The sequence below is a fragment of the Ascaphus truei genome, chromosome 12 (assembly GCF_040206685.1).
Source record: "Ascaphus truei isolate aAscTru1 chromosome 12, aAscTru1.hap1, whole genome shotgun sequence".
In the NCBI taxonomy this organism is placed as follows: domain Eukaryota; kingdom Metazoa; phylum Chordata; class Amphibia; order Anura; family Ascaphidae; genus Ascaphus; species Ascaphus truei.
Window position 1 is genome coordinate 48,978,217 of NC_134494.1, and position 24,424 is coordinate 49,002,640.

Genomic DNA, 24,424 nt, shown 5'->3' on the forward strand with positions numbered 1-24,424 from the left:
TCCCCCCCCTTCACCTCCCCTCCACCCCCCCCTCCACCTCCCCTCCACCCCCCCACCTTCACCTCCCCTCCACCCCCCCCTTCACCTCCCCTCCACCCCCCCTTCCCACCGCCTCCCCCCCCTTCCCACCGCCTCCCCCCCCTTCCCACCGCCTCCCCCCCTTCCCACCGCCTCCCCCCCTTCCCACCGCCCCCCCCCCCCCTTCCCTCCACCTTCCCACCGCCTCCCCCCCCTTCCCACCGCCCCCCCCCTTCCCACCGCCTCCCCCCTTCCCCCCCTTCCCACCGCCTCCCCCCCCCTTCCCACCGCCTCCCAGCCCCCCTTCCCACCGCCTCCCCCCACCCCTTCCCACCGCCTCCCAGCCCCCCTTCCCACCGCCTCCCACCCCCCCTTCCCACCACCTCCCACCGCCCCCCCACCGCCTCCTCCGCCCCCCCCCCCTTCCCCCCCCTCCTCCTAACCCTTCCCCCCTCCTCCACCCCTTGCCCCCCTCCTCCACCCCTTGCCCCCCTCCTCCACCCCCTCCTCCCCTTCCCGCCGCCCTTCGCCTTCATGCCCGCCTTACCGCCTCCCCACCCCCGCCTCTGCCTTTCACCCGCCCTTACTCCGGCCGCCTCTGCCTTTCACCCACCGCCTCACAGCCGCTGCACGCACTCAACAGACACCCGCCACACTCGACACATACCTGCCGCCACACACACCTGCTGCCTCACCCCCTTTCACCTCCCCTCACTCCACTTCTCCCTTCCACCCCCCTTCACCTCCCCATTTACCTCCCCCCCTCCACCCCCATTCACCTCCCCTCCACCCCCCCCTTCACCTCCCCTCCACCCCCCCCCTTCACCTCCCTTCCACCCCCCCTTCACCTCCCTTCCACTCCCCCCCCCTTCACCTCCCCTCCACCCCCCCACCTTCACCTCCCCTCCACCCCCCCCTTCACCTCCCCTCCACCCCCCCTTCCCACCGCCTCCCCCCCCTTCCCACCGCCTCCCCCCCCCTTCCCACCGCCTCCCCCCCCTTCCCACCGCCTCCCCCCCCTTCCCACCGCCTCCCCCCCCTTCCCACCGCCCCCTCCCCCCCTTCCCTCCACCTTCCCACCGCCTCCCCCCCCTTCCCACCGCCCCCCCCCTTCCCACCGCCTCCCCCCTTCCCCCCCTTCCCACCGCCTCCCCCCCCCCTTCCCACCGCCTCCCAGCCCCCCTTCCCACCGCCTCCCCCCACCCCTTCCCACCGCCTCCCAGCCCCCCTTCCCACCGCCTCCCACCCCCCCTTCCCACCACCTCCCACCGCCCCCCCCCCCCCCTTCCCACCGCCTCCCTCCTCCCCCCCCTCCTCTAACCCTTGCCCCCCTCCTCCACCCCTTGCCCCCCTCCTCCACCCCTTGCCCCCCTCCTCCACCCCCTCCTCCCCTTCCCGCCGCCCTTCGCCTTCATGCCCGCCTTACCGCCTCCCCACCCCCGCCTCTGCCTTTCACCCGCCCTTACTCCGGCCGCCTCTGCCTTTCACCCACCGCCTCACAGCCGCTGCACGCACTCAACAGACACCCGCCACACTCGACACATACCTGCCGCCACACACACCTGCTGCCTCCCGCCCCTACGCACCGACATCACTGACCCACCGCCTCACACCCTAGCAGGACCCCCACTCACAGACAGCACTCACAACCCACGCGCCAGCCGCCGCCTCACACACTTGCAGGACCCCCACTCACAGACAGCACTCACAACCAACGCACCACCCGCTGGCTCACACCCTAGCAGGACCCCCACTCGCACACAGCACTCACAACCCACGCGCCACCCGCCGCCTCACACCCTAGCAGGACACACGACTCAGATTTTTACATCACTTATGCCACCAAAATATACATTGTACTGTGGTGTGGTTACAATAAACCATTTTTATACAACATCGTATTACATTTTCTTCCATCTTTCTTTTCAATATTATTATCCAACCTTTACAACAAACAGTCACCTATTGTTCCACGATTTATAAATAATACTACCTATTACGCATTTACATCCCGGGCAACGCCGGGTCTCTCAGCTAGTAATATAATATATATTATATACACATAAACAACTTTGCAAAGCGTTATAAGAGCGTTGGATAAGCCGTTTCGGCATTGTAAAAATGAACATAGGTATGCATTGCATAGCGTTAGATAAGCCATTCGTTGTAAAGCGAAGCGTTGTAAAACGAGGACTGCCTGTATAGGGAATTATAATACAATAAGTGCAGCAAAATCAGAGCTTACAATCTAAGAGGTTTTGATGGGTAACTTACAGAGACAGCAGGTGAGGAATAAGTGCTGTAGATGGCAGTGCTTGGTAACAATGGGTGTAGGAGTGACTGAGTGTTGGACAGTAACCATAAGTGCAGGCTATTGCGATGCTTTTATTTGTGGGCGAGTTTAAGATTAGTCCGTATTAAAATGAGAGGGTTAATACAATTTACAGGGGGAGAGATGGCAGGGAGGCATGGGTGAAATCAGGTGTGTATGTTTGGGTTTAGGCTTAGGTGAGAGAGGGTTTAAATAGAGGATTTGTGTGGGTGTTTTTTATTGAGGGGTAAAGAAGTTGATGGAAGAAAGGTGTATAAATAAGGGTGCAGTGTTGTTGTGCAGAGTCCCGATCTTCCTCAAATCTTCACGTCCAATTTTAACTCAAATTAACTCTGCTACACACTTTAAATGTGACACTTAAGATGGGACACACAGCCAAATGGCTTCACAACCAGGATAGTCTGTCTTAAATACTCTGATCACAAATAACAATTAAGGGAGGGGTCTGCCTATCAACTCACAGAAACATACCCCAATAGTTAATTAAATCTTAATTTCTCTTGCAATTCATGGTAGGTGAATTCAGCTCAAGGAAACACACCCCAATAGTTGTAAAACAAATTGTGGTTTATTAACAGAATGGTGATCAATTGTCAGGTTAAGCATGCATTTATAGTGCGCAAACCCCACAAGCAATGGGTTACTAGAAGTAGCTACTGGTCTATCAATCTCAGGAATCAAATTTGATCCCGGGCATGCTGGTAATGGATAGTGTACTCCAGATCTAAGCTGTTGCACTTGTTACAGTCTCTGTGGGCTACTTGGCTATCTAAAATGCTCCTAGTGCAATTGTTCCATGTTGACCAAACCTATGTCACCATTTTTTATGTTTTGTAAATATGTATAATCAATTAAACCTTTTTTATTTTCCCCCAAAAATATTTGTTACGGTATTAATAACTATTGAACAGAGAATAATATTAATGGCTGTAATATTTAAGAAATTAATTTAGTATTACTATCAAGCATACACATTCTGTTATTTAACACGTGTCTTCCGGCACCAGAAGGTATCATATGGCATAGCACCGAATAGTGATTATGGTCTATAGTCTGAGTAGGAAATATTTCTTCTGTAGCATCCTGGAGCTGAGCGTTTCTCTCAAGGGTGTAAACTGTTGTACACTATTATGGGTTGCTGACAATTTTAGGGATTACTCTTTGTTTAAACTGTCCAGATAATTAAGCAATGATTGTACAGTATTTCAACAGACAAGCAGCTCAAGGCCATTTCAGGTGCAACAAACATCTTCATAAAGGTAGAGAACACTGACATTGACTGTATAGCAGGAGAGGACAACCATAGAGCCTAATCGACAGCTGTCACAACTAATTCCATCTTCATGTATAAGAAATCTGTGTAGTCTGTAACTTCTGGGGATTATTTTCCGTTTAACAAATGCAAACTCATCAGACCAGTGATTTCACTACTTGGTCATTGCTTTATCATTTGAATATGCAGACATCGGAGCACACTCCTGGGTTTAAACGATCTTCAGGGGATTGTTAGGATGCACTGAATGTTCTTCCACACTTGAAATGTAGTGCCAGCTCGGGATACATTCTGTTTATTCCATGTCCTGAGGGATGGGATATAGAGGGGATCAAGGAAGTTTACTTACTGCCGTTCCTATGACTGCCCTTCCTGTCTAGCTAAGGTTTCTTCTGGTATAGTCATAATTGTGTTGATAGAAAACAGTGTGTGTTGTTCTTTGTATTTGGTCAGTGAGCTCATGTTAAGTTAGGCTACAGTCCTTGGCCGACCACAATGCATATTGTTAAAGCCACCCATTATGTAATTTAGGGGCCTATGCAGAGAGCAGCGAATTTTAAAAATGGCGAATTTAGTAAAAAGTAGCTTTTTTGGAGAGTTTTATTCTCCATATGCAGAAAAGTGCGAATTCTGCTATGTTTAACATGGATGCGTGTGGCGAGTTTAAATTGGCGAGATGCGCGCTTCAGAAACGTGTAAAAACAAATTTGCGCCTTTTTTTTTCCCATTGCAATGGCCGCGAGCGGCAGCTTCTTGCCAATTTTTTCTGGCGAGGCAAAAAGGAGACAATCGTGCCATTTTATTGGCGCGAACAGCCGCTAGATGCCGTTCGCGGCTCTCTGCATTAGGATATTTTTAAAACTGGCGAGATTGAGGTTCTCGCCAGCCGCGAGGCGAGTTTTACAAATAGAAAAGAAAAATTGGCGCGTTTTTCGGAACTCGCCATTTTCTGCTGTTTTCTGCGCGATTTTCTCCAAAAAATGGCGAATTTCGAAATAGCGCTGCTCTCTGCATAGGCCCCTTAGTCTGTTGTGCTATGCGTCTTTCCTTGTTATATCTGTACATTTGGCATCAAAAGTTGATGTAAATATGTGCTCAACTGGGACAGTCTTTTAAAGGTGCTATCCCTGATGTCCTGTTTTTTAAAACCTTTTTTGTTTGTGCAGTGCTCTGGAGAAGGATAAGCATGTGACATTGTTCCTACGATACCACAGAAATGTTCTTTGTTCAAACATAGGCTGGAACATAGGCGGAAAGAGAGAGCGGCTAGTAGGCAACAAAACAAACATGGTGCTGCTTGCTAGTGCTAATGATGTACAGGTATATTCATTTCCTGGTAGTACCCATGGCAGTGGTCACAAATGGGTTATGCTCCACCCTACTGCTGAGAGAACAGAAAAACGTCCACCTGTGGGAGACCCTATAAATAGGTACATCTTTCCTCCTCAGGTAGTCTTTTTCTGTCCTATGTAACCGAGGTAGTGTTTTATGTTTTGGAAGCTTTATATTTTGGGGCGGGCCGTCGCATGACTAACCTAGATAGTCGATCCAGGGGAGTTCTGGCCTCTTTCTCCCACTGAAGCCGGACATCAAACACTCCAAGGAGTTGTCAGTCCGGGGAGCCAACCAGGCTATGCTGAAGAGTACCGCAGAGGTAAGCAGCTGCTGTCTTTTTGGAGACTCGCTTAAGAGCCTTCACACACAGCCCCCTGTCAATTTAGGCCACCGCCGCCACCATGAGGCGGGGGAGGGTGGATGTGACGCCTCATGCGGAAGACGCGTGCGGCCCTTTAATAATTAAAAAAAAGGCCTGTTTGGCCCATGAACACTGCTGCTTTGCTGCAAAAAACGATGGCAGACACTCGACGGATGCAGCAGAAAGATTGGAGAGCGCAGTGGTCATCACATATTAAAAATAAAGTTAAGACAACATAGTGCTACAACGTATGCGAAGTGTAGTGACTTGAAGATATCTATGAGGTGGGAACTCACACTTTTTCCAAATGCAATCAGCCTTTTCCAAATCTTTGTTTGGTGTGACAGTTGACGGGTAGCCTGGAGACTCTTTGTGGTGGTGATCTATTAGTTCAGCGTCGTGTTGGTCTCAAAAAATAAAAAACCAGACCATAGCATGAACTATTCCTTATTTGGTTTATATAGAAAAAGGAAAACAGTGTCATAAAAGTGTAGGTACATAGAACTATAGATGCCACGATATCTGCTGCACTACCGCCAGTCTGTGATCCTGCGTCTCCTCTCCGACGACACTCCCGGTTGTCGTCACTTCCGGTCTCGTGGGACGGAGCAGGGGATTGAAAGAATTCTAAGATCCGAGGCAGGTTTCTGCAGGTATCTGGCACTATCTGTGACTCAACACTTTTAGCCTGATAATCGGCTTCATCAGGAATCATCCTGGATGACACCTGACTTAGCCGATTGCCATGCGAAATGCGTTGAGTTGCTGAGATAGTGCTGTGCCGGATACCTTCCGAGACCTGCCTCAGATCGTGGAATTCTTTCAGTCCCCTGCTCGCTGTTCACAAAGCTTATAAGCACAGCATGGGATTAGATGCAAAGCCAGGGAAACCACTCTCGGACAGCTGTTTCGACCTTTTGGTAAACCTATCCAGCTTGAAAATTGCAGAGCAAGTACAACCAGCCTCACACTAATGAGACCCAAAAGGGTATTATTTATACCTCCTTGTTTTGAGTTATGATGACTTACATGGTTACAAATTCATAGTTACATTAAGTGAACAGGGTTATACATTATATACAACTAGCTGAGAGACCCGGCGTTGCCCGGGATGTAATGTTCCCGCTCCTCTCTGTCTCCTCTCTCCTCCCCCCTCTCTCTGTTTGTCCCCCATTCACATCAATCCAGTCCTCCCCCTCCCTCCTTTACAGCTCTGTTTGTCCCCCTTTACAGCTTCATGCAGTGTGAGTGCGTCAGTCATTGTGTGTGCGTCAGTCAGTCAGTGTGTGTGTGTGTGTGTGCGCGCGCGCGTCAGTGAGTCTGACGCAGAAACACAAACACACACACACAGAGTGAGTGACGCACACACACACACACACAGTCAGTGTGTGCGTGCGTGTGTGCCTCAGTCAGTGTGTGTGTGCGCGTCAGTCAGTGTGTCAGTATGTGTGTGTCAGTGTGTGTGTGTGCGTGCGTCAGTCAGTGTGTGTGTGTCAGTCAGTGAGTGTGTGTGTGTGTGTGTGTGTGTGTGTGTGTGTGTGTGTGTGTGTGCGTGCGTCAGTCAGGGTGTGTGTGCATGTGTCAGTCAGGGTGTGTGCGTGCGTCAGTCAGGGTGTGTGTGCGTGCGTCAGTCAGGGTGTGTGTGCGTGCGTCAGTCAGGGTGTGTGTGCGTGCGTCAGTCAGGGTGTGTGTGCGTGCGTCAGTCAGGGTGTGTGTGCGTGCGTCAGTCAGGGTGTGTGTGCGTGCGTCAGTCAGGGTGTGTGTGCGTGCGTCAGTCAGGGTGTGTGTGCGTGCGTCAGTCAGGGTGTGTGTGCGTGCGTCAGTCAGGGGGTGTGTGCGTGCGTCAGTCAGGGGTGTGTGCGTGCGTCAGTCGGGTGTGTGCGTGCGTCAGTCAGGGGGTGTGTGCGTGCGTCAGTCATAGGGTGTGTGCGCGCGTCAGTCATAGGGTGTGTGTGCGTGCGTCAGTCAGGGTGTGTGTGCGTGCGTCAGTCAGGGTGTGTGTGCGTGCGTCAGTCAGGGTGTGTGCGCGTGCGCGTGGCAGCCAGCCGGTGTGTGTGTGTGTGTGTGTGTGTGTGTGTACGTCAGTCACTCTGTGTGTGTGTGTGCACGTCAGTCACTCTGTGTGTGTGTGCGTCAGTAAGTGGGTTGTGTGTGTGCGTGGCAGTCAGTCAGTGCTGGTGTGTGCGCCAGTGAGTGTGTGTGCGTCAGTCAGGGTGTGTGTGTGTCAGCCAGTCAGTGTGTGTGTGTGTGTACCTCCTTGCGCCAGCCAGTGCTCCCGGCCGCGGGGGGGGGGGGGTTGTGTGTGTGTGTGTGTGGGGGGGTTGTGTGTGTGTGTGTGTGGGGGGGTTGTGTGTGTGTGTGGGGGGGTTGTGTGTGTGTGTGTGGGGGTTGTGTGTGTGTGTGGGGGGGTTGTGTGTGTGTGTGGGGGGGTTGTGTGTGTGTGTGGGGGGGCTTGTGTGGGGGGGGGGGGGTTGTGTGTGTGGGGGGGGGTTGTGTGTGTGGGGTTGTGTGGAGGGGAGGGGTTGTGGGGGGGGATTAGGTTACCTCCTTGCGCCACCCGGTGCTCCCAGCTCGGCCGCGGTGGGGTGTGAGGGGGGGGTTACCTCCTTGCGCCAGCCGGTGCTCCCGGCCGCGGGGGGGGTTGTGTGTGGTGGGGGGGGAGGTTACCTCCTTGCGCCCCCGGTGCTCCCGGCTCGGCCGCGGGGGGGGGGTGGGGTTGTGTGTGGTGGGGGGGAGGTTACCTCCTTGCGCCCCCGGTGCTCCCAGCTCAGCCGCGGTGGGGTGTGAGGTGGGAGGTTACCTCCTTGCACCCCCCGTGCTCCCGGCTCGGCCGCGGGGGGGGGGGTTGTGTGTGGTGGGGGGGGGGGGAGGTTACCTCCTTGCGCCCCTGGTGCTCCCGGCTCGGCCGCGGGGGGGGTTAACTGCTTGCTGGCGCTCCCGGCGGTAAGACGGGGCCGCGATGAGAAGAGCTGAGTGGGCAGGCGGCGGCGTGTGAGGCGGCGGGAGTTTTGCTGGTGGCGGGAGTTTTGCTGGCGGCGTGTGAAAGGTGAGGTGGAGGAGGCTTGGCGCCGGGGAGGCTGAGGTTTGCGGTAAGGGGGGGCGGGGGGTTTGCGGTGTGGGGGGCGGGGGGTTTGCGGTGTGGGGGGCGGGGGGTTTACGGTGAGGGGGGGCGGGGGGTTTGCGGTGAGGGGGGCACACACACACGACGGGAGTGAGAGGTGGTGGAGAGTGGGACTGGCGCAGATCCGAGGAGAGTGAGTGAGTGTGTGTGTGAGTGAGTGAGTGTGTGAGTGTGTGTCTCTCCTTTGGCCCGTCACTCCGCCTCAGGCCAATGAGAGGTGTGCAGGGGCGGGCCAAGGGAGCAATCTCATTGGCCTGGCCCAAGGTCCAATGGGATTGCTGCTAGGGACACAGGGAGGGACACAGAGAGACACATACAGACATAGAAACATATGACTGTTTGAGAAATATATAGTAGATACATTGGATGCACAGTTAAAGAAAATATATATTATAGGCGTATGTTTTACAAAATGGTGCTGTGCCTCAAGGCACTTTATGATCCAATGAGCAGCCTTCAGTGTTGGCATCATTTTCAACATTTGTCAAAAATTACAAATAACAAAAGTTATAAAGTGATATATTTGCAAAAATCACATTTTCTATCTCTTGGGATATTTCGCTGGGACAATTTAATTGTTGTGCATGCAAAGAACAGTTTTGTCCAGGCTTACAGCTGTCATCCAATTTCCACTTGACCTTTTTCTTCCCTATATCCAATATTGTAAATTGGTGCGTATAGAAATATTCCAACATGTTGGTTGGAAACTGATGGCCTGTAGTTTCATTACTCCCCGTGCCCTTCTGCTGCACACACGTCCCACAATTGTACGAGTCTTGAATGTGTATTAAAGAATATGAGCTCATTTTTACATCATATTTTTATTATGCAAATAACATATGAATGAATTGAGATCTGTGACGTTATCTACACGTTTTCCTTCTTCTCCCAGAGGTATTGTCGCCAGCATATTGGTGTTCTTGTGTTTTGGTGTCACGCAAGCTAAAGATGGACCATTTTCCAGACCTCATCCAGGTACATGTGCAGTTTTATATTATTACGTTTTTATTTGTTTAATGCATCATCTGTTTTAAAGACCCTCTAGACTGCAATAGACCTAACATTGCTGCAGACAAAGATACCTATTTTTTGTTTTTCTGACGTCCAATGAGCCAAATAAAAATTGGTGGTAGATTTGCAGTGATCCCCCTGTAGTCGGCACAATAGTTAACATTCACTAACCTTGAATATGATTTATAGTGCATGGTGGAAACATGTAGCCCAACGTTTTACATAATGTGTTTTGTTTCTTCTAGCTTACTGGAGGTTTTGGCTGTGTGTGAGTGTGGTGTATGAGCTGTTCCTCATCTTCATTCTTTTCCAGGTAAAACATTTGATCCCAGGGTACGGTAATCTAAAGACTTTATTTTAAGACTTAAATCAGTTTTGTGTAAAAGTATAAGCATGGTATGGCAATTTAATTAATGTAAATGTAGACAACTCCTACTAATTATCTGATCTGCTCATATACTAAACATTGTCTCTACTCTAATGAAGTGTAATGCAATTGTGTACCATCAACAAACACCCCCTCCCCGCTTCATACCTTCAAAACTGCCCAATCGGTAACACCCCCAATCGGACCCTTAAATCTGTCAATCTGTCATCGCCCCTCAACTGATTGAGCCTCAGTTTAAGGTCAAAGCTGGAGGGAGATGAATTAAAAACCTTCCTTTCTTAAGAGAGCCTGGCAAACCGACCCTAAAACCCTGGCAGGCAGCTTTCCCGCTCCCATTCACGTTTCCCACCCTTTGTTGGTCGTCATTCCCCTATGTTTTTTTTAGTAGGTCCCGGTTAGGTCTTGGATTTGTGTCCTCTCTCTAAGTTCCTACACGCGCTCTAGTACAGAGTTTCTTGTTGACTAGTGCGTTAAACATTTGAAATAAATACCAGGGCAGTGTGGTGATAGGCAATGAGCTTCCCAATATCATACCACTTATGTTTAACCTGCAGAGTGCCTGGGACCTGGTGGCACTAGAGTGGAACATGCCCTCGGATGCTGGAAATGCAGGGAACCCGACTTCTGTTTTGATCGGACTGGCGGGTCCATGGGAGCAGTCGGCCCGATCACCCCCTAGAAAATAAGCAGGTGCTTGTGATGTACCTGGTGTGTTGTAAGGATCTCTGACACCCGAGGTCCCATGCCAAGTACATCATTGGGGTACTTTAAAGGTTGATACCTTGGAAAAGATGTTGCTTTTATTTTCATCTGGGGCTTTACTTAGTACCAAAATAAACTGCAGGTTTGATTGTTGCCTTTAAAGTGTAAGCATTTTCATTTATTGATTACATCAGGTTTACAACTGATTTAAGGGTGGGGTTCAAACTTCCCCCCTCCCTGCAAAAAAACACCTTGTGTACATTCTGTGGCTACATGTGAAGAAATAAATGCATTTGCATAGTGCTTTTCACATCTCACACATGCAGTATCTTTATATACCCGTTTGAGAGATTCTGGAGGCGTTAAGAAGCTGCTAATAAACGACAGCAATCTGTCCAGTGGAATGGTACCTTTTGGGTGTGACCAAATCGCCACCGGCGCCATGCCTACTGACCGCACGGCGAGTCGCCTCCAGGTCACCTCGCTGTCACTGCCAGCACCTCTCCCAGTCGAGCACCTCCAAGATCGCAGCATTGCCTCAGCCCCTCTCCCAGCGTCAGGGCTACTCCGATGCGCAGGACACCCGGCGCGGCCAACAACAAGCAGGACATATTTTTTCGTTTCCTGCTGCTGGCGGCTGTGTCTCGAGCGGCGGAGGTGCCCTGTGTCTGGGGGAGGTGCCCTGCGACTGGGGGAGGTGCTGAGGACATGCAGAGGTATCCTGCGGCTGGGAGAAGCGCTGAGGACATGCAGCGGTGGAGTTGCCCTGCGGCTGGGAGTGACACTGAGGACATGCAGCGGCGGAGTTGCCCTGTGGATGGGAGAGGCGCTGAGGACATGCGGCGGAGTTGCCCTGTGGCTGGGAGAGGCGCTGAGGATATGCAGCGGCGGAGTTGCTCTGCGGCTAGGAGAGGCGCTGAGGATATGCAGCGGTGGAGTTGCCCTGTGGTTGGGAGAGGCGCTGAGGATATGCAGCGGTGGAGCTGCCCTGTGGCTGGGAGAGGCGCTGAGGACATGCAGCAGCGGAGTTGCTCTGCGGCTGGGAGAGGTGCTGAGGATATGCAGCGGTGGAGGTGCCCTGCGGCTAGGAGAGACGCTGAGGACATGCAGCGGTGGAGGTGCCCTGCTGGGAGAGACCCTGAGAACATGCAGCGGAGGTGCCCGGCTGGGAGAGGTGCTATTGGTGACAGCGAGGTGAACTACGGCAACTCGCCCTGCGGTCAGTAGGTATGGTGGTGGATGCCAGTGGCAATTTGGTCACAACCAAACGTCCTAGACAGCTGTCCATGGAGCAGTGCATTGTGGAGACTATTATTTACACCAGTCATATGATTACGTTTTAATGTATTTTCAGGGTGTGAATAACTGCATGTTAATAATATACTCTGTGTTTACCGATTTTTGAGTAATCTTTTTAATTATTTTTTTTGTTTAGACTGTCCATGATGGAAGACAGTTCATGAAATTTATAGACCCCAAATTAGGCGTTCCTCTTCCTGAAAGAGATTATGGTGGAAACTGTCTTATTTATGATCCTGGCAATGAGACGGATCCTTATCACAACCTATGGGTAAGACCTTCATTAAATTATCAAATGCATGCAGGAAATGTGCTTTTGCAGGGAATAATTCTTTACCATTAACCTCTTCAACTGGGAGGCAGAAGCTGACGTCTGTTCTTACCGCATTTGTTATTTACCAAAGTTTCTCGGCTGCAAAATTGGGGCAAATTTTGGGAGAAGAATGATTTACCAGGTTTATTCAAGAAAAGGAATCGGAATACAATACAAGAAATTCAATATTTTGTTTGCATAAATGTGGCTTACTTTTTCATTAGTTTGCTCTAATATTGCAGTATTTGGACTGATAAAATAACAAGCAGACGGTGACTGTGACCATGTGCTCATTTGCATGTCATTTCCCAGAATCCCTGGTTGCATTGTACGCTAAACGATTATGGGGAAAGACAGGGTTGTAGACATGTCTGAGACTTGTGAATGTGCTCACAAGTGGTATTTTTATAACATAACCCCCACGTTAAGTAGATAATCTAGTGGGGGAACATTTCTCTTATCTGTTTCAAGTGTGCCCTATTAACAGTCTGCTCCTAAATGAACTGGCAAAGTGTGTGTGTGGTTTGTGTGTGTGTGGTTTGTGTGTGTGTGGTTTGTGTGTGTGTGGTTTGTGTGTGTGTGGTTTGTGTGTGTGTGGTTTGTGTGTGTGTGGTTTGTGTGTGTGTGTGTGGTTTGTGTGTGTGTGTGTTTTGTGTGTGTGTGGGTGTTTTGTGTGTGTGTGGGTGTTTTGTGTGTGTGTGTGGGTGTTTTGTGTGTGTGTGTGGGTGTTTTGTGTGTGTGTGGGTGTTTTGTGTGTGTGTGGGTGTTTTGTGTGTGTGTGGGTGTTTTGTGTGTGTGTGGGTGTTTTGTGTGTGTGCGTGTGTTTTGTGTGCGTGTGTTTTGTGTGTGTGCGTGCTTCAGAGGCCCTAGAGTGGGATTGGAGGGTTCAAGTAAGACATTAAACATCTGGAATATGCACCAGGCTGTCAGAGCTGGTATTAGTAAGGATTACTAGGGATTTGTCACTGCTAAGACTGGTAACCAAATGACAGGCAAAAAATAATAGTAATAAGCCATCTGAACAAAAGCAGAAAGGGTTTATTAACCCCTTAAAGATTTACTGGATTATTATAAATAATTAATGTTTTCATTGTAAAGATCCACTGTATTTCTAACCTTTTCTGGAAATAATGGCCTCATAATTGCTTTACAATGAAGAAGACAAAAGTAGAAAAACGAATGCAAATGGTAACATTTGCTAATTATCTTTGGTCATTATTACAGTTGTTTATCAACATTTGTATCATGTCCATGATCAAGACGGAGACATGGGTGCGATAAAACCTGCTTTATATGTCTGCTGTGCTGTACAGACAAGCAGGGAAATCACTAAAGTTATTGGAAGTAATGTGTGTTGTGCACTTGAGCCTACTCTTCATTACTAATTAACCACAATATCCGAAGTCTCACCAGGCTTTTCTTTTTAATTAATTTAGTGCCAGATGCATTTAGGAAATATAACTGTTTAATTACTCTAAACGTAACTGATTTTAAAGTGGCAATCCATGCTACTCATGTTTTTTACATGCATGGATTTTTCTATTTATTTTTTTACCTTATTTGAAACCATGTGCCCCTCAGAGCTAAACTGCGGCATTCCTTAAAACGGAGACCCCTTCATTCCTGAGACTAATTCTTGTCCCTGTAACACATATTGCCACTAGGGGCCAGCCTCACCCTGACTTAAACAGAAGGCCGTGACATTGGGAGATGACATTGCAGCTTCTAATTGGGTAACCCCAGCGCTATCTTTAGTTTCTTGTACTGGTAAAAGTGAAAAGAATATATATTTTTTTTTTTTTTAAATCTCAGCAACTTTGGGGTCCCCCGAGCTTTGCGTATTGCAGTTAAGCTCCATGCAACCTCCCGGGTTTATAGAAGGTAAAAAATATGTATATTTTTTTCTTTTCAGGCGTATTACCGCTTTTAAGGTATAACGGGCATTTTCTTTAGAATGTGTGGATTTAACTTGCAGCATTTGTAGAGTACTTTGAAATTGGGTAATTGCGGGTTTATTTCTTTTCCAGGATAAGATGGATGGTTTTGTCCCTGCACATTTTCTTGGTTGGTATATAAAGGTGAGGATTAGCCACGTGTGATAAGAAGAACTACTGCTGATTAGAGCCATGTGAAACTGAACAAAATGTGTTTGCATTATATTCCCGGCAAAACGTTTTGCAAGCCTAAAAGTGCTAATAATGTTGCCAAATTAGTGAACTTTCAGCTAAATTTCGCAAGACCGTGACTAAAACATGGTATATGTTTGCTTTTATAGGCGCCTCATGGAGAGACTCTTGCGATTTTTAGTGTCTTGCCAGTATGTTTGACAAATCTGTTGCAAACTCTGTTCTCAGCCGCAGTTTTTTTTTTTTTGCCATTCAAAAAAGCAAAATAATTCCTGTTTCCAGATCTCATGCGAACGTTTCGAGCATCTCTACTGCTGATTAACATGAAAGTATGTGCACAGCCAGGTTTAACCCTTAGGGGGGGGTGCCCTTATGACGATCACTGAACATCATGCTATTTGTGCTCCTTTTCTGCGGGAGATGGTATTCACTGCCCCATTCATGTCACTACGGGCCGGTGGCGACCACATGATTGCAACTACACGAGTGCTTGGGGTAGCAATCTCTGAACTCAGAATCTCTGGTCTTCTCTCAGGAAAGGTTTTCTTGCATGTTAACCCATACTATAGCTACTAGTTTTTTGCTTCTTTTAATGCTAATTGATCAGACAATTAGCATTGTTCCCTCTTCTATATTACAATAGGCAGTTCAGTGCTGCACTCCATTGATACAGCATTTAGTTTTCTGAGACTAGCACTCACTTTAAACCTTTAGTTAACAACTTCTATTTCCTGAAACTGAACTAAATAATGCATCTTGGAATTGATGAAAAGACACATTTTGTATCCGTTCCCTCAACTGCATGGCACATAACTGACATCCTAGCCTCTGCGTCTGACCATACAGGAGCCAGGATGGCAGTTAGGTATGTTTCTGATATCATGAGACGAGTGGTTCTCATCACCACAACATAGTACTAGCTTTATGACACATCCATCCCTGTCCCTGATCATGAGTTGCATAAATATTTTAAATTGTTAGTCTGTTCCCCGGAGGGTAGCACAGTGTAGGAGAGATGCAGTATATCTTTTGTGACACTGGTGCAAGGCAAATGTACATATTGTCAGTTAGCTGGTAAATAGCCTTTGCGTGGCAACTTTGTCAGTGTGTGTCTTTCAAATTCTAGGCATTGCAGCATTGACAGATATTTATGCTAGGATCGAGACCCACGGTAATTATATAGAACTTATCTGTGGGATCTTGGAGAGACACCTATACGCTTTATACACTCTACAATACTAGGGGGCTAAGTTGTAACTAGCAAAGTACTGTATATCCTAGTTAATTTGTCACTTATATTGCGCTTATACTTAAGAACTAGCTACCAGCTGACTTATGGTTGGCGCCAAACCCAGTCGAGAGCCAAGAGTCACATACTTAACGGGAGTCTCTGATCTGTACTCGTGCATAGGGATGGTCCTAAAGTGCATGTATATGTAGTTTACAGCTATATAATGAATTTGCTCTCACATATATAACTGTCTCTGAGACAGGGGAGGCTAAGCAATACTCTGGATACCCGATTTGGAGGAGCATAAGATCGATATACACTGCCCTTGTGAATGTACATGGAGGAATTAACACCTTAAGTGCAACAGTGTCAACACTTCAAACACTGCTCAGACACTAGCAACATTTTAATTAGCCTATATTTTTGTTTTGTTCGCTGTTTCTATGTACTCAAGTATACAATATATTTTATTATTTTCTTACTATTAAGATTAAGTTTTAATTACCTCACTATTACCAACCTTATACTTGGTGGTACTTGAGTGCTTACCAAGCTGGGGTTCTTTTTCTCTGGTTTATTGTTATATAATTATCCCAGGCCAAGCACCGTACCCCACCCACACTACTTTTTCATATGGCACAAGCTGAGCAGGGGTCCCCCTTTCCCTCCTGCCCTCGCCCCCAAGGTTTATCTGTTGTGTAAATTAGATGCTGCCCTTACTGATGTTGATAATCCTAGCTAATTAACCTTTCCCCTTGCGGTGTAAGGGTTTGCATTTGAAGTCTGTTAACAATTGTATACATTTTGTATTGGCTGCTATGAAGCTATTTTATCAGTCCTGTTTTTGTACTTTCTTAGACACTAATGATACGTGATTGGTGGATGTGTATGATGATCAGTGTAATGTTTGAATTCTTGGAATACAGCTTTGAGCACCAGCTGCCGAACTTCAGTGAATGCTGGTGGGATCATGTAAGTAATGAAACCTGCAATTCCTACTATTTATTTAATATACACAGAAAATATACTTTAACCTATAATACTACACCAAGTCAAATAGCTTTCCAGATATTGTCTTAAGGCAGCTGAGCCACAGTGAAAAGTTAATTATCCCATAAATCAAGTCATTTTTACTTTATTTTTTTAATACGGTATGTGTAATATAAAATAATCTGCAATCGCCTATAATATTACTTGCATAAATGCCTGTAGTTAGTCATTTGCAAGGAGAAAAAGAAAAAAATTCTTTATACAATGTTTTCTTTTAGTGGATAATGGATGTATTGGTTTGTAATGGATTTGGGATTTACTGTGGCATGAAGACCCTGAAATGGCTTTCAATGAAACCTTATAAATGGCAAGGACTTTGGAATATTCCTACATACAGGTATGTTTCCTAATGGTAAACAGGGGCCTGCAACTAATTGGTTTGTGACTAATGCGTCTTTGTTCATATTTGTTCAGTAATGTAGAATTATGACACTTTATTGCACACATGAATAATTCTTTGAGTCTTTGTTTGCTCCTACACATACTTTATGCTTTTTTTATCATGCCATCTTGCATTTTTATGTATAGTGTCTTCTCCAAACTGGTTTTGTTTAATGATGCATCTTCTCTTAAGTTGGTTAAGATGTATATTTGTATGTATGTATATCTTTATTTAGTGCCAATAGTGTACGTAGCGCTTCACAGCAGTAATTCTCGTGACCTAATACAAATAACACATAATGGGAAGATGCACTTCAGACATAAAAGTAACATTTAGGAAAAGGAGTCTCTGCCCCGAAGAGCTTGCAATGTAATTGGTAAATAGGAAGAATGTACAGACACAGTAGGAAGCTGTTCTGGTAAGTGTGTCTGTAAGGGGCCACGGTCGATGTATGTGGTGTATAGTATCAGCCACGGAGCTGCTCGTATGCTTCCTTAACGAGGTGCTTATCAAGTACATGGGACGGGCGGTAGTTGGTTACATTGCATTCTATATTAACGGGTCTCTTCTATTATAAAAAAAAGTTTTCCAGACTTCAACACCAAAGCAAAAATAATGCCACATAAAAAGAAATTACTTTCTCCTGCATAAATTAAAATATACTGCTTGGTTGTTCTATTTAAGGATTTGTCCAACTAAAGTAATTTGCACAAGTTTAGAACAGAGTGAGGAAGGGCCATCTGGGACTTTTTCTGTACATGCTTTGGTGCCTCATTCTATGGACTTAATAAAACTAGATTCACAATTGATCTTTTTTTTGTATATGGTTTTGAGTGATGTTATATACAATTCTGCTTTTTTGCCTTCGTTTCAAACTTCATTCTAGGCGCCCAAATACCTGACAAATCTGAGGTGGTTTAAACCTCTGATTAATCTGTGTCATGTCATTCACTTGGTTAATAAGTTTCCTGCGTTTGACTCTCCACAAGATCATAAAAGAATAATTGCTCTGTCAAAGCTACTCTCACCTAGCACGGTGGTAGGCAACATGATGTACCTCAAGGGCTGCATGTGTGGCCCTTAAGCCCTCAAATGAGCCACACATTCCCCATATGTATATAGATACCTTTTATATCTCTATAGAGATGTATATGGCTGCTGGGGTGGCCAGCGGTTAGGAGTCGCAAGTGAAGCTCCGTTGAGCCTCGTTTCTGCCACCAATACTCTGGAAGCCATTTGATAAGATTTTTCTAATCTAGCCTTTGGGATTGACTTTTTAATATTTACCAAACTTATTATCAGATGAGGGAATTATGTAAGTTACATACAGGCTTTACCTCCTATCACTTCAAACGCTTAATGATGTTAAAATGGATATATATATATATATTTATTATTATTTATTTATTTTTATTTCTGTTCCAGGGGTAAGATGAAGAGAATAGCCTTTCAGTTCACACCCTATAGCTGGGTCAAGTTTGAATGGAAACCTGCATCCAACTTGCGCAGGTGGTTGGCAGTCTGTGGCATCATATCTGTGGTAAGGACACATTTGTGTACCTATTATTTTTTTTCCATCACTTAAAATCAATTGTTAGAGCACTAAAACAGTGGTTCCCTATCCTTTTAAACTTGGTCCACCGAAAAGATTAGTTTTGTCCGTGGTGGAACCCTTTCTGTATTCAGTGCACAAATGAAGATGGCCATGTTTTGGTTCCCCATGTAATGGAGTAAGGACTATAAATTGGGCCATTGATGCAGAAAAACTGTCTCTCTCTTGTCCCCGTCTCTATTTCTGTTAGTTACTCTGCCCTTCTTTTTTTTTGTTTTTTTGCCATTTCCTTCATCTCCCTTTTGGCACTCTGAGGCCCCCATCCCCTCCTTTGTCAGTCTTCTGGCGCCTATTAGGGTGACCAGCTCTACGGGTTGGTTTCTTACTAGAGCTTACATCTAATGTTCACTTTCAAGTTTCGAGTTCCAAAGAGTAAAGAGTTTTGAAATATCAGAAGCTGAGGGTCTTTTTGGAGGAATAAAGATTGTCTTAAGCAGACGTACCTTCTATCTTGGAATATGGAACCAGCACCTTGTATGACATATTACTTATTTGTTAAGCTCCTTTCTATTATAACTACTTGATTACTGGTCTTAACGTCCGCTTTTATTATTTACAGTTTTTATTGGCAGAGCTTAACACGTTTTACCTCAAATTTGTCCTTTGGATGCCGCCGGAACATTATTTGGTCCTTTTACGACTCGTCTTTTTTGTGAATGTTGGAGGTGTGGCAATGAGAGAGATCTACGACTTCATGGATGACTTGTAAGTTGTATTCATATCTTGTCTGCTTCATCCGTTCTTGATTATCTGCTGTTCTCACGGTTGGTGACGTCCATTGTTTGACCAGAACTGAGTTCATGGGCCTAGCCCATTTGTTATGATTAATGGATTATCACGAAGATGGTAAATCGGTTTTCAATTAACAAATAATTGATTGTAGGTTGTCTTGGTCATCTAGCATCTCTCCAAATCCTTTCCAGTGTTTCCAGTTGACTGAAGTTGCAAAGACCGATGTGGACAATAATGCTTTGTCAATTCGTCATGATATAACAGCGAATATGACCTCTATTATTTGTAGAAATTGTGCACTTATTTTGTAAGACTTGTCATTTTCTGCCAGTTTAGATGATGTTAGAAGTGCCTTAATTTTAAGCTATTTATTAGCTTCAATTGGGTATACAAGTTTTGTGCATCTACAAGGTTTTGCATACCTGTGTATTCAAGGCCACTCCAGCAGTGACCTTGAGCACTCCGCTTTGCTTGGTGATGCCTACAATGTGACTCATGTTATATCTGTCCATGAGGAAGATGGGTAAGGCAAGGTAATGTCTGGCTCTCCTGGCAATGTTATCGACCTTGGGCTACTTCACGTTTGCATAGTCCCCTTACTACTAGGTTAAACCCCAAACCACATGTATTTGGATTTTATACATAAATAAACACATTCTATATTGTTTAGAGAACAATTGCATTTATTTGAAGTTGTAGCCAAGGACATTTAATGCAGAAAACAAATTTATTAAAATAGCTGCAGGTGGCATATTGTAATTAATGTTTAAATTCTTGATCCTTTGAACCCTTGTTTCTGTATGCTGAGGTATAAAGTGTACGCAGATTAGTTTTTCGTTGGGGTTATTTTAAATAAGTAGAGGCTGTTAAATGGGCTTTATGCTAATTACACTTTTCTATTGCTTTTTCCTTCTCTTCTCCCTCTGGAGCACAGTAATCTTCCTACGCTGGGGAAAAATTAATACCAGTGAAAGTGAAGGATAAAGCACAATCTTAACATCAATCACAGGCACTATTGTTAATGGTGGAAGTGGGACCCCTCCCTCGCCTCTCATTGCTTGCTGAGTAATTGAAGAGCAGACAGTCAAACATCTCCCCTCCTGCAGTGCCTGGTGCTGGCAAGGAGGAGTCCAACATTGTGTTTCCCTTCAACAGTGGGGTCCTTCAATACCCCCTCCCCAATATCTAGAGAATCAGATCAACTAATAGGTCCTCGGAATGGTGGTGGAGCAGTAGATGCTCAGGAGTTATCAGGTAACTTAACTCCATTAATACCACATGGACCATAGCGTTCTACAACCAGTCATGCAATGCTTGCACCATTACCCTGTTCATTTTATAAGGGCCTGTAGTGCATTTTCTGCATTGAAATAAATACTATACTCTTCCCAGTTGCCTGGACTCCATCTAACCCTTGCACTAATTCCCTCACCAATACACTGCCTGTACTCATAGGTCTTGACATACACATCTGCCAACACCTCCGTTTGCATGTGTTGTCGTCTTGTTGGTGTCTGCCATAGGTGGGCTCCTCATCTTTCTGCCAGTCCAAAAGACGACAATCGCCTATTTTCACGCCTCTTCACATTGGGTCTTGATGTTCCTCTGCCACTTATATTTGCATTACAGTTCAAAATTGGTATGTTTATTGATCTTTGTGATACTCAGACTGTTGATTCTGCCTGAGACATGAGATCCCAATGAGCTTATCTGCTTGATTCCTGAGTTTTATCATTGGGCAGGTTTGCTTTTCCCACTGTGCATGGACCTACAGCAAATGATGTTCTCCATCACCATTCACACTCCACTTCCAGTGTGTGCCAAAAAGAGAGGTAGTGAAGGAGAGCGAATCCATGGACGTAGTTTAAAGAAGTAGATTAATCTCTTTACAAAATGTTGTTTCTATGTCTACAAGGTATTGCACCTTTTTAAATAAGTTTTTTTTTTTATATATATATAAAAGTGCTGTGTTTGAGGTATGTTCGCTAACCTACACATTAGATTTGGAACAAGGTGGTGATTTACCATGCTTGTTACTTGCGTAGTATATTTAAAGCGTTGACATGGTTTGAAAACCTTCTCTGTTTCAGAAAGTTCCATAAGAAGCTGGGACAGCAGGCATGGATGGTCGCTGCTATAACCGTGACGGAGTTCCTGATAGTCATAAAGTATGATACTTATACCATAACCCTTCCTCTGCCCTTCTATGTCACACAATGTTGGATTCTTGGTATTCTACTTGTGCTTATATGGACAGCCTGGCGTTTCTTTATCAGGTAAGATCTTTCCTTTGTAAGAATTTTACAGGGAATTAGGATCTGGGCATGTGTGATTTTTATTTTATCCCTATTATGTGAGCTGACACCTTTTTTTTTTGTAACCTCTTTTATATTTATTACATTTTTATTACAACAAAACATACATTTTATATTTACAAACATTGTATTATGGTGAAACTTTTTTGTAATGGTTATAATACACTAGCTGAGAGACCCGGCGTTGCCCGGGATGTAAATGCGTAATAGGTCGTATTATTTATAAATGGTGGAACAATAGGTGACTATTTGTTGGAAAGGTTGGATAATAATGTTGAAAAGAAAGATGGAAGAAAATGTAATACGATGTTGTATAAAAATGGTTTATTGTAAACACACCACAGTACAATGTATATTTTGGTGACATAAGTGATGTGAAAATGTGAGGCGTGTGTCCTGCTAGGGTGTGAGCGTGTGTGAGGCGGCGGGTGGGTAGTGAGTGCTGGCTGTGAGTCGGGGTCCTGCTAGGGTGTGAGGCGGCGGGTGTGTGGCGAGTGCGGGTGACAGCTGGTCAGTGATATTGTTGCGTAGGGGCAGGATGCGCCAGGTGTGTGTCGAGTGTGTGGGGTGGGTGGGAGGCGGCGGGTGTGTGTCGAGTGTGGCAGGTCTGTTGAGTGTGTGCGGCGGCTGTGTGGCGCAGGGGTGTGAGCGGTGGGCGGAGGGGAAGGGGGGAGATGGAGGAGGGGAAGGGGGAGATGGAGGAGGGGAAGGGGGGAGGTGGTGGGAAGGGGGGAGGAGGGGGGAGGTGGGAAGGGGGGGAGGTGGTGGGAAGGGGGGGAGGTGGTGGGAAGGGGGGGGAGGTGGTGGGAAGGGGGTGGGAAGGGGGGGGAGGTGGTGGGAAGGGGGGGGGGAGGTGGTGGGAAGGGGGTGGAGGTGGTGGGAAGGTGGTGGGAAGGTGGGAAAGGGGGGGGAGGTGGTGGGAAGAGGGGGGAGGTGATGGGAAGGTGGGAAGGGGGGGAGGTGGTGGGAGGTTGTAAGGGGGAGTGAAGGGAAGGTGAAGGGGGGTGAAGGTGGGGGTGAAGGGAAGGTGAAGGTGGGGGTGAAGGTGGGGTGGAGGGGAGATGAAGGGGGGGGGGGGTGGAGGGGAGGTGAAGGGGGGTGGTGGAGCGGATGTGAAGGGGGGGGGGGTGGAGGGGAGGTTAAGGGGGGGTGGAGGGAAGGTTAAGGGGGGGGGAGGTGGAGGGGATGTGGAAGGGAGGGGAAGTGTAGTGAGGGGTGGGTGAGGGGAGGTGGAGGGGATGTGGAAGGGAGGGGAAGTGTAGTGAGGGGTGGGTGAGGGGAGGTGATGGCCGCTCACTCACCCGTCCGGCAGCTCCCACGTGGATCTGAGGCGGGAGGCAGCGTGTTGTGGCCGCTCCCCCGCTGACTGTAACGGCGCCGGGGGGGGTGGAGGGGAAGTGAGTGAGGGGAGGTGATCACTCCGCTCCCCCGCTGAGTGTAGCGGCGCCGGGGGGGTGGAGGGGAAGTGAGTGAGGGGAGGTGATCACTCCGCTCCCCCGCTGAGTGTAGCGGCGCCGGGGGGGGGGGGTGGTGGGGAAGTGAGGGGAGGTGATCACTCCGCTCCCCCGCTGAGTGTAGCGGCGCCGGGGGGGTGGAGGGGAAGTGAGTGAGGGGAGATGATCACTCCGCTCCCCCGCTAACTGTAGCGGCGCCGGGGGGGTGGAGGGGAAGTGAGTGAGGAGAGGTGAAGGGGGGTGAGGGGACGTGAAGACCGCTCACTCACCCGTCCGGCCGCTCCCAAGTGGAGGGGGGGGGGTGAAAGAGCGGGAAACAGGGAGAGGCGGAGGAAGAGGCGGAGCCTCCGGGACCGGTGGGGAAGAGAGCGGGAGATGTGCTGCTAACACTGTGAGCCCCGCTAATTGTAACACCGCGCGTGTGTGTGTGTGTGTGTGTGTGTGTGTGTGTGTGTGTGTGTGACACTGTGTGTGTGACACTGTGTGTGTGACACTGTGTGTGTGACACTGTGTGTGTGTGACACTGTGTGTGTGTGACACTGTGTGTGTGTGACACTGTGTGTGTGACACTGTGTGTGTGTGTTTTTTTTTTTTTTTTGTGGACCTTTGGCCCGTCACTCCGCCTCAGGCCAATGAGAGGTGTGGGGGGCGGGCCAAGGGGGGTGGTGTGAGTGTGTGAGGCCAATGAGAGGTGTGCGGGGGCGGGCCAAGGGGGGTGGTGTGAGTGTGTGAGGCCAATGAGAGGTGTGGGGGGCGGGCCAAGGGGGGTGGTGTGAGTGTGTGAGGCCAATGAGAGGTGTGCGGGGGCGGGCGGCCCAAGGGACCAATGAGATTGCCGCTAGGGACACCGGACATCCAGGCAGGCAGGCAAACATACAGTGCTTTCACTAATATAGTATAAGATTTGTAGTAATTCAACAAAGACATTGAGGTACAAAATATGATATTATGACATTATTTTTGACACTTTGCATTTTTGTAGGTTTTGTTGCATCAATATTAATGTAAAACTGAAAGTTTCTGTTACATATCCTTTGCATTAATAGGTGTGTGTGTGTGTGTGTGTCTGCGGCAATCTCACAATCCACCATGTACAAAGTGCATGCAAAAGCGTTTGGAAGATAGTGACAATGTTTTAGGGCAGGGGTGCACAAACTTTTCTGTTTGCGCTCTCCCCTCTGCTCGCGGCCCTCTTCCCTTACCAGCTCGGAGCTTTGTGGCGTCACATGATCATATGCCGCGTCGGCATGGCAATGCGTTGCCATTTTACACCACGTTGTCATGGTGATGCGTCGCCGAAGAGTCAGCTCAGACCAGGTAAGAGATTTACAGAGGCCTCGCGTCACCTCCGGCATTTAATTTAATGCCT

At 47.5% G+C, this 24,424-nt stretch overlaps 1 protein-coding gene across 2 annotated transcripts in view; it reads left to right on the top strand.

Moving 5' to 3' along the window:
- Positions 1-24,424, top strand: part of PTDSS2 (phosphatidylserine synthase 2) — a 51,569-nt gene that overhangs the window by 22,287 nt on the left and 4,858 nt on the right. For both annotated transcript variants that reach the window (XM_075567650.1, XM_075567651.1), the window contains exons 3-11: positions 9,333-9,415; positions 9,697-9,764; positions 11,977-12,111; positions 14,181-14,231; positions 16,369-16,482; positions 16,779-16,897; positions 18,368-18,482; positions 19,114-19,259; positions 21,377-21,562. In XM_075567650.1, coding sequence (XP_075423765.1) covers positions 9,333-9,415; positions 9,697-9,764; positions 11,977-12,111; positions 14,181-14,231; positions 16,369-16,482; positions 16,779-16,897; positions 18,368-18,482; positions 19,114-19,259; positions 21,377-21,562 — 1,017 coding nt within the window. The remainder of the gene's footprint in view (positions 1-9,332; positions 9,416-9,696; positions 9,765-11,976; positions 12,112-14,180; positions 14,232-16,368; positions 16,483-16,778; positions 16,898-18,367; positions 18,483-19,113; positions 19,260-21,376; positions 21,563-24,424) is intronic.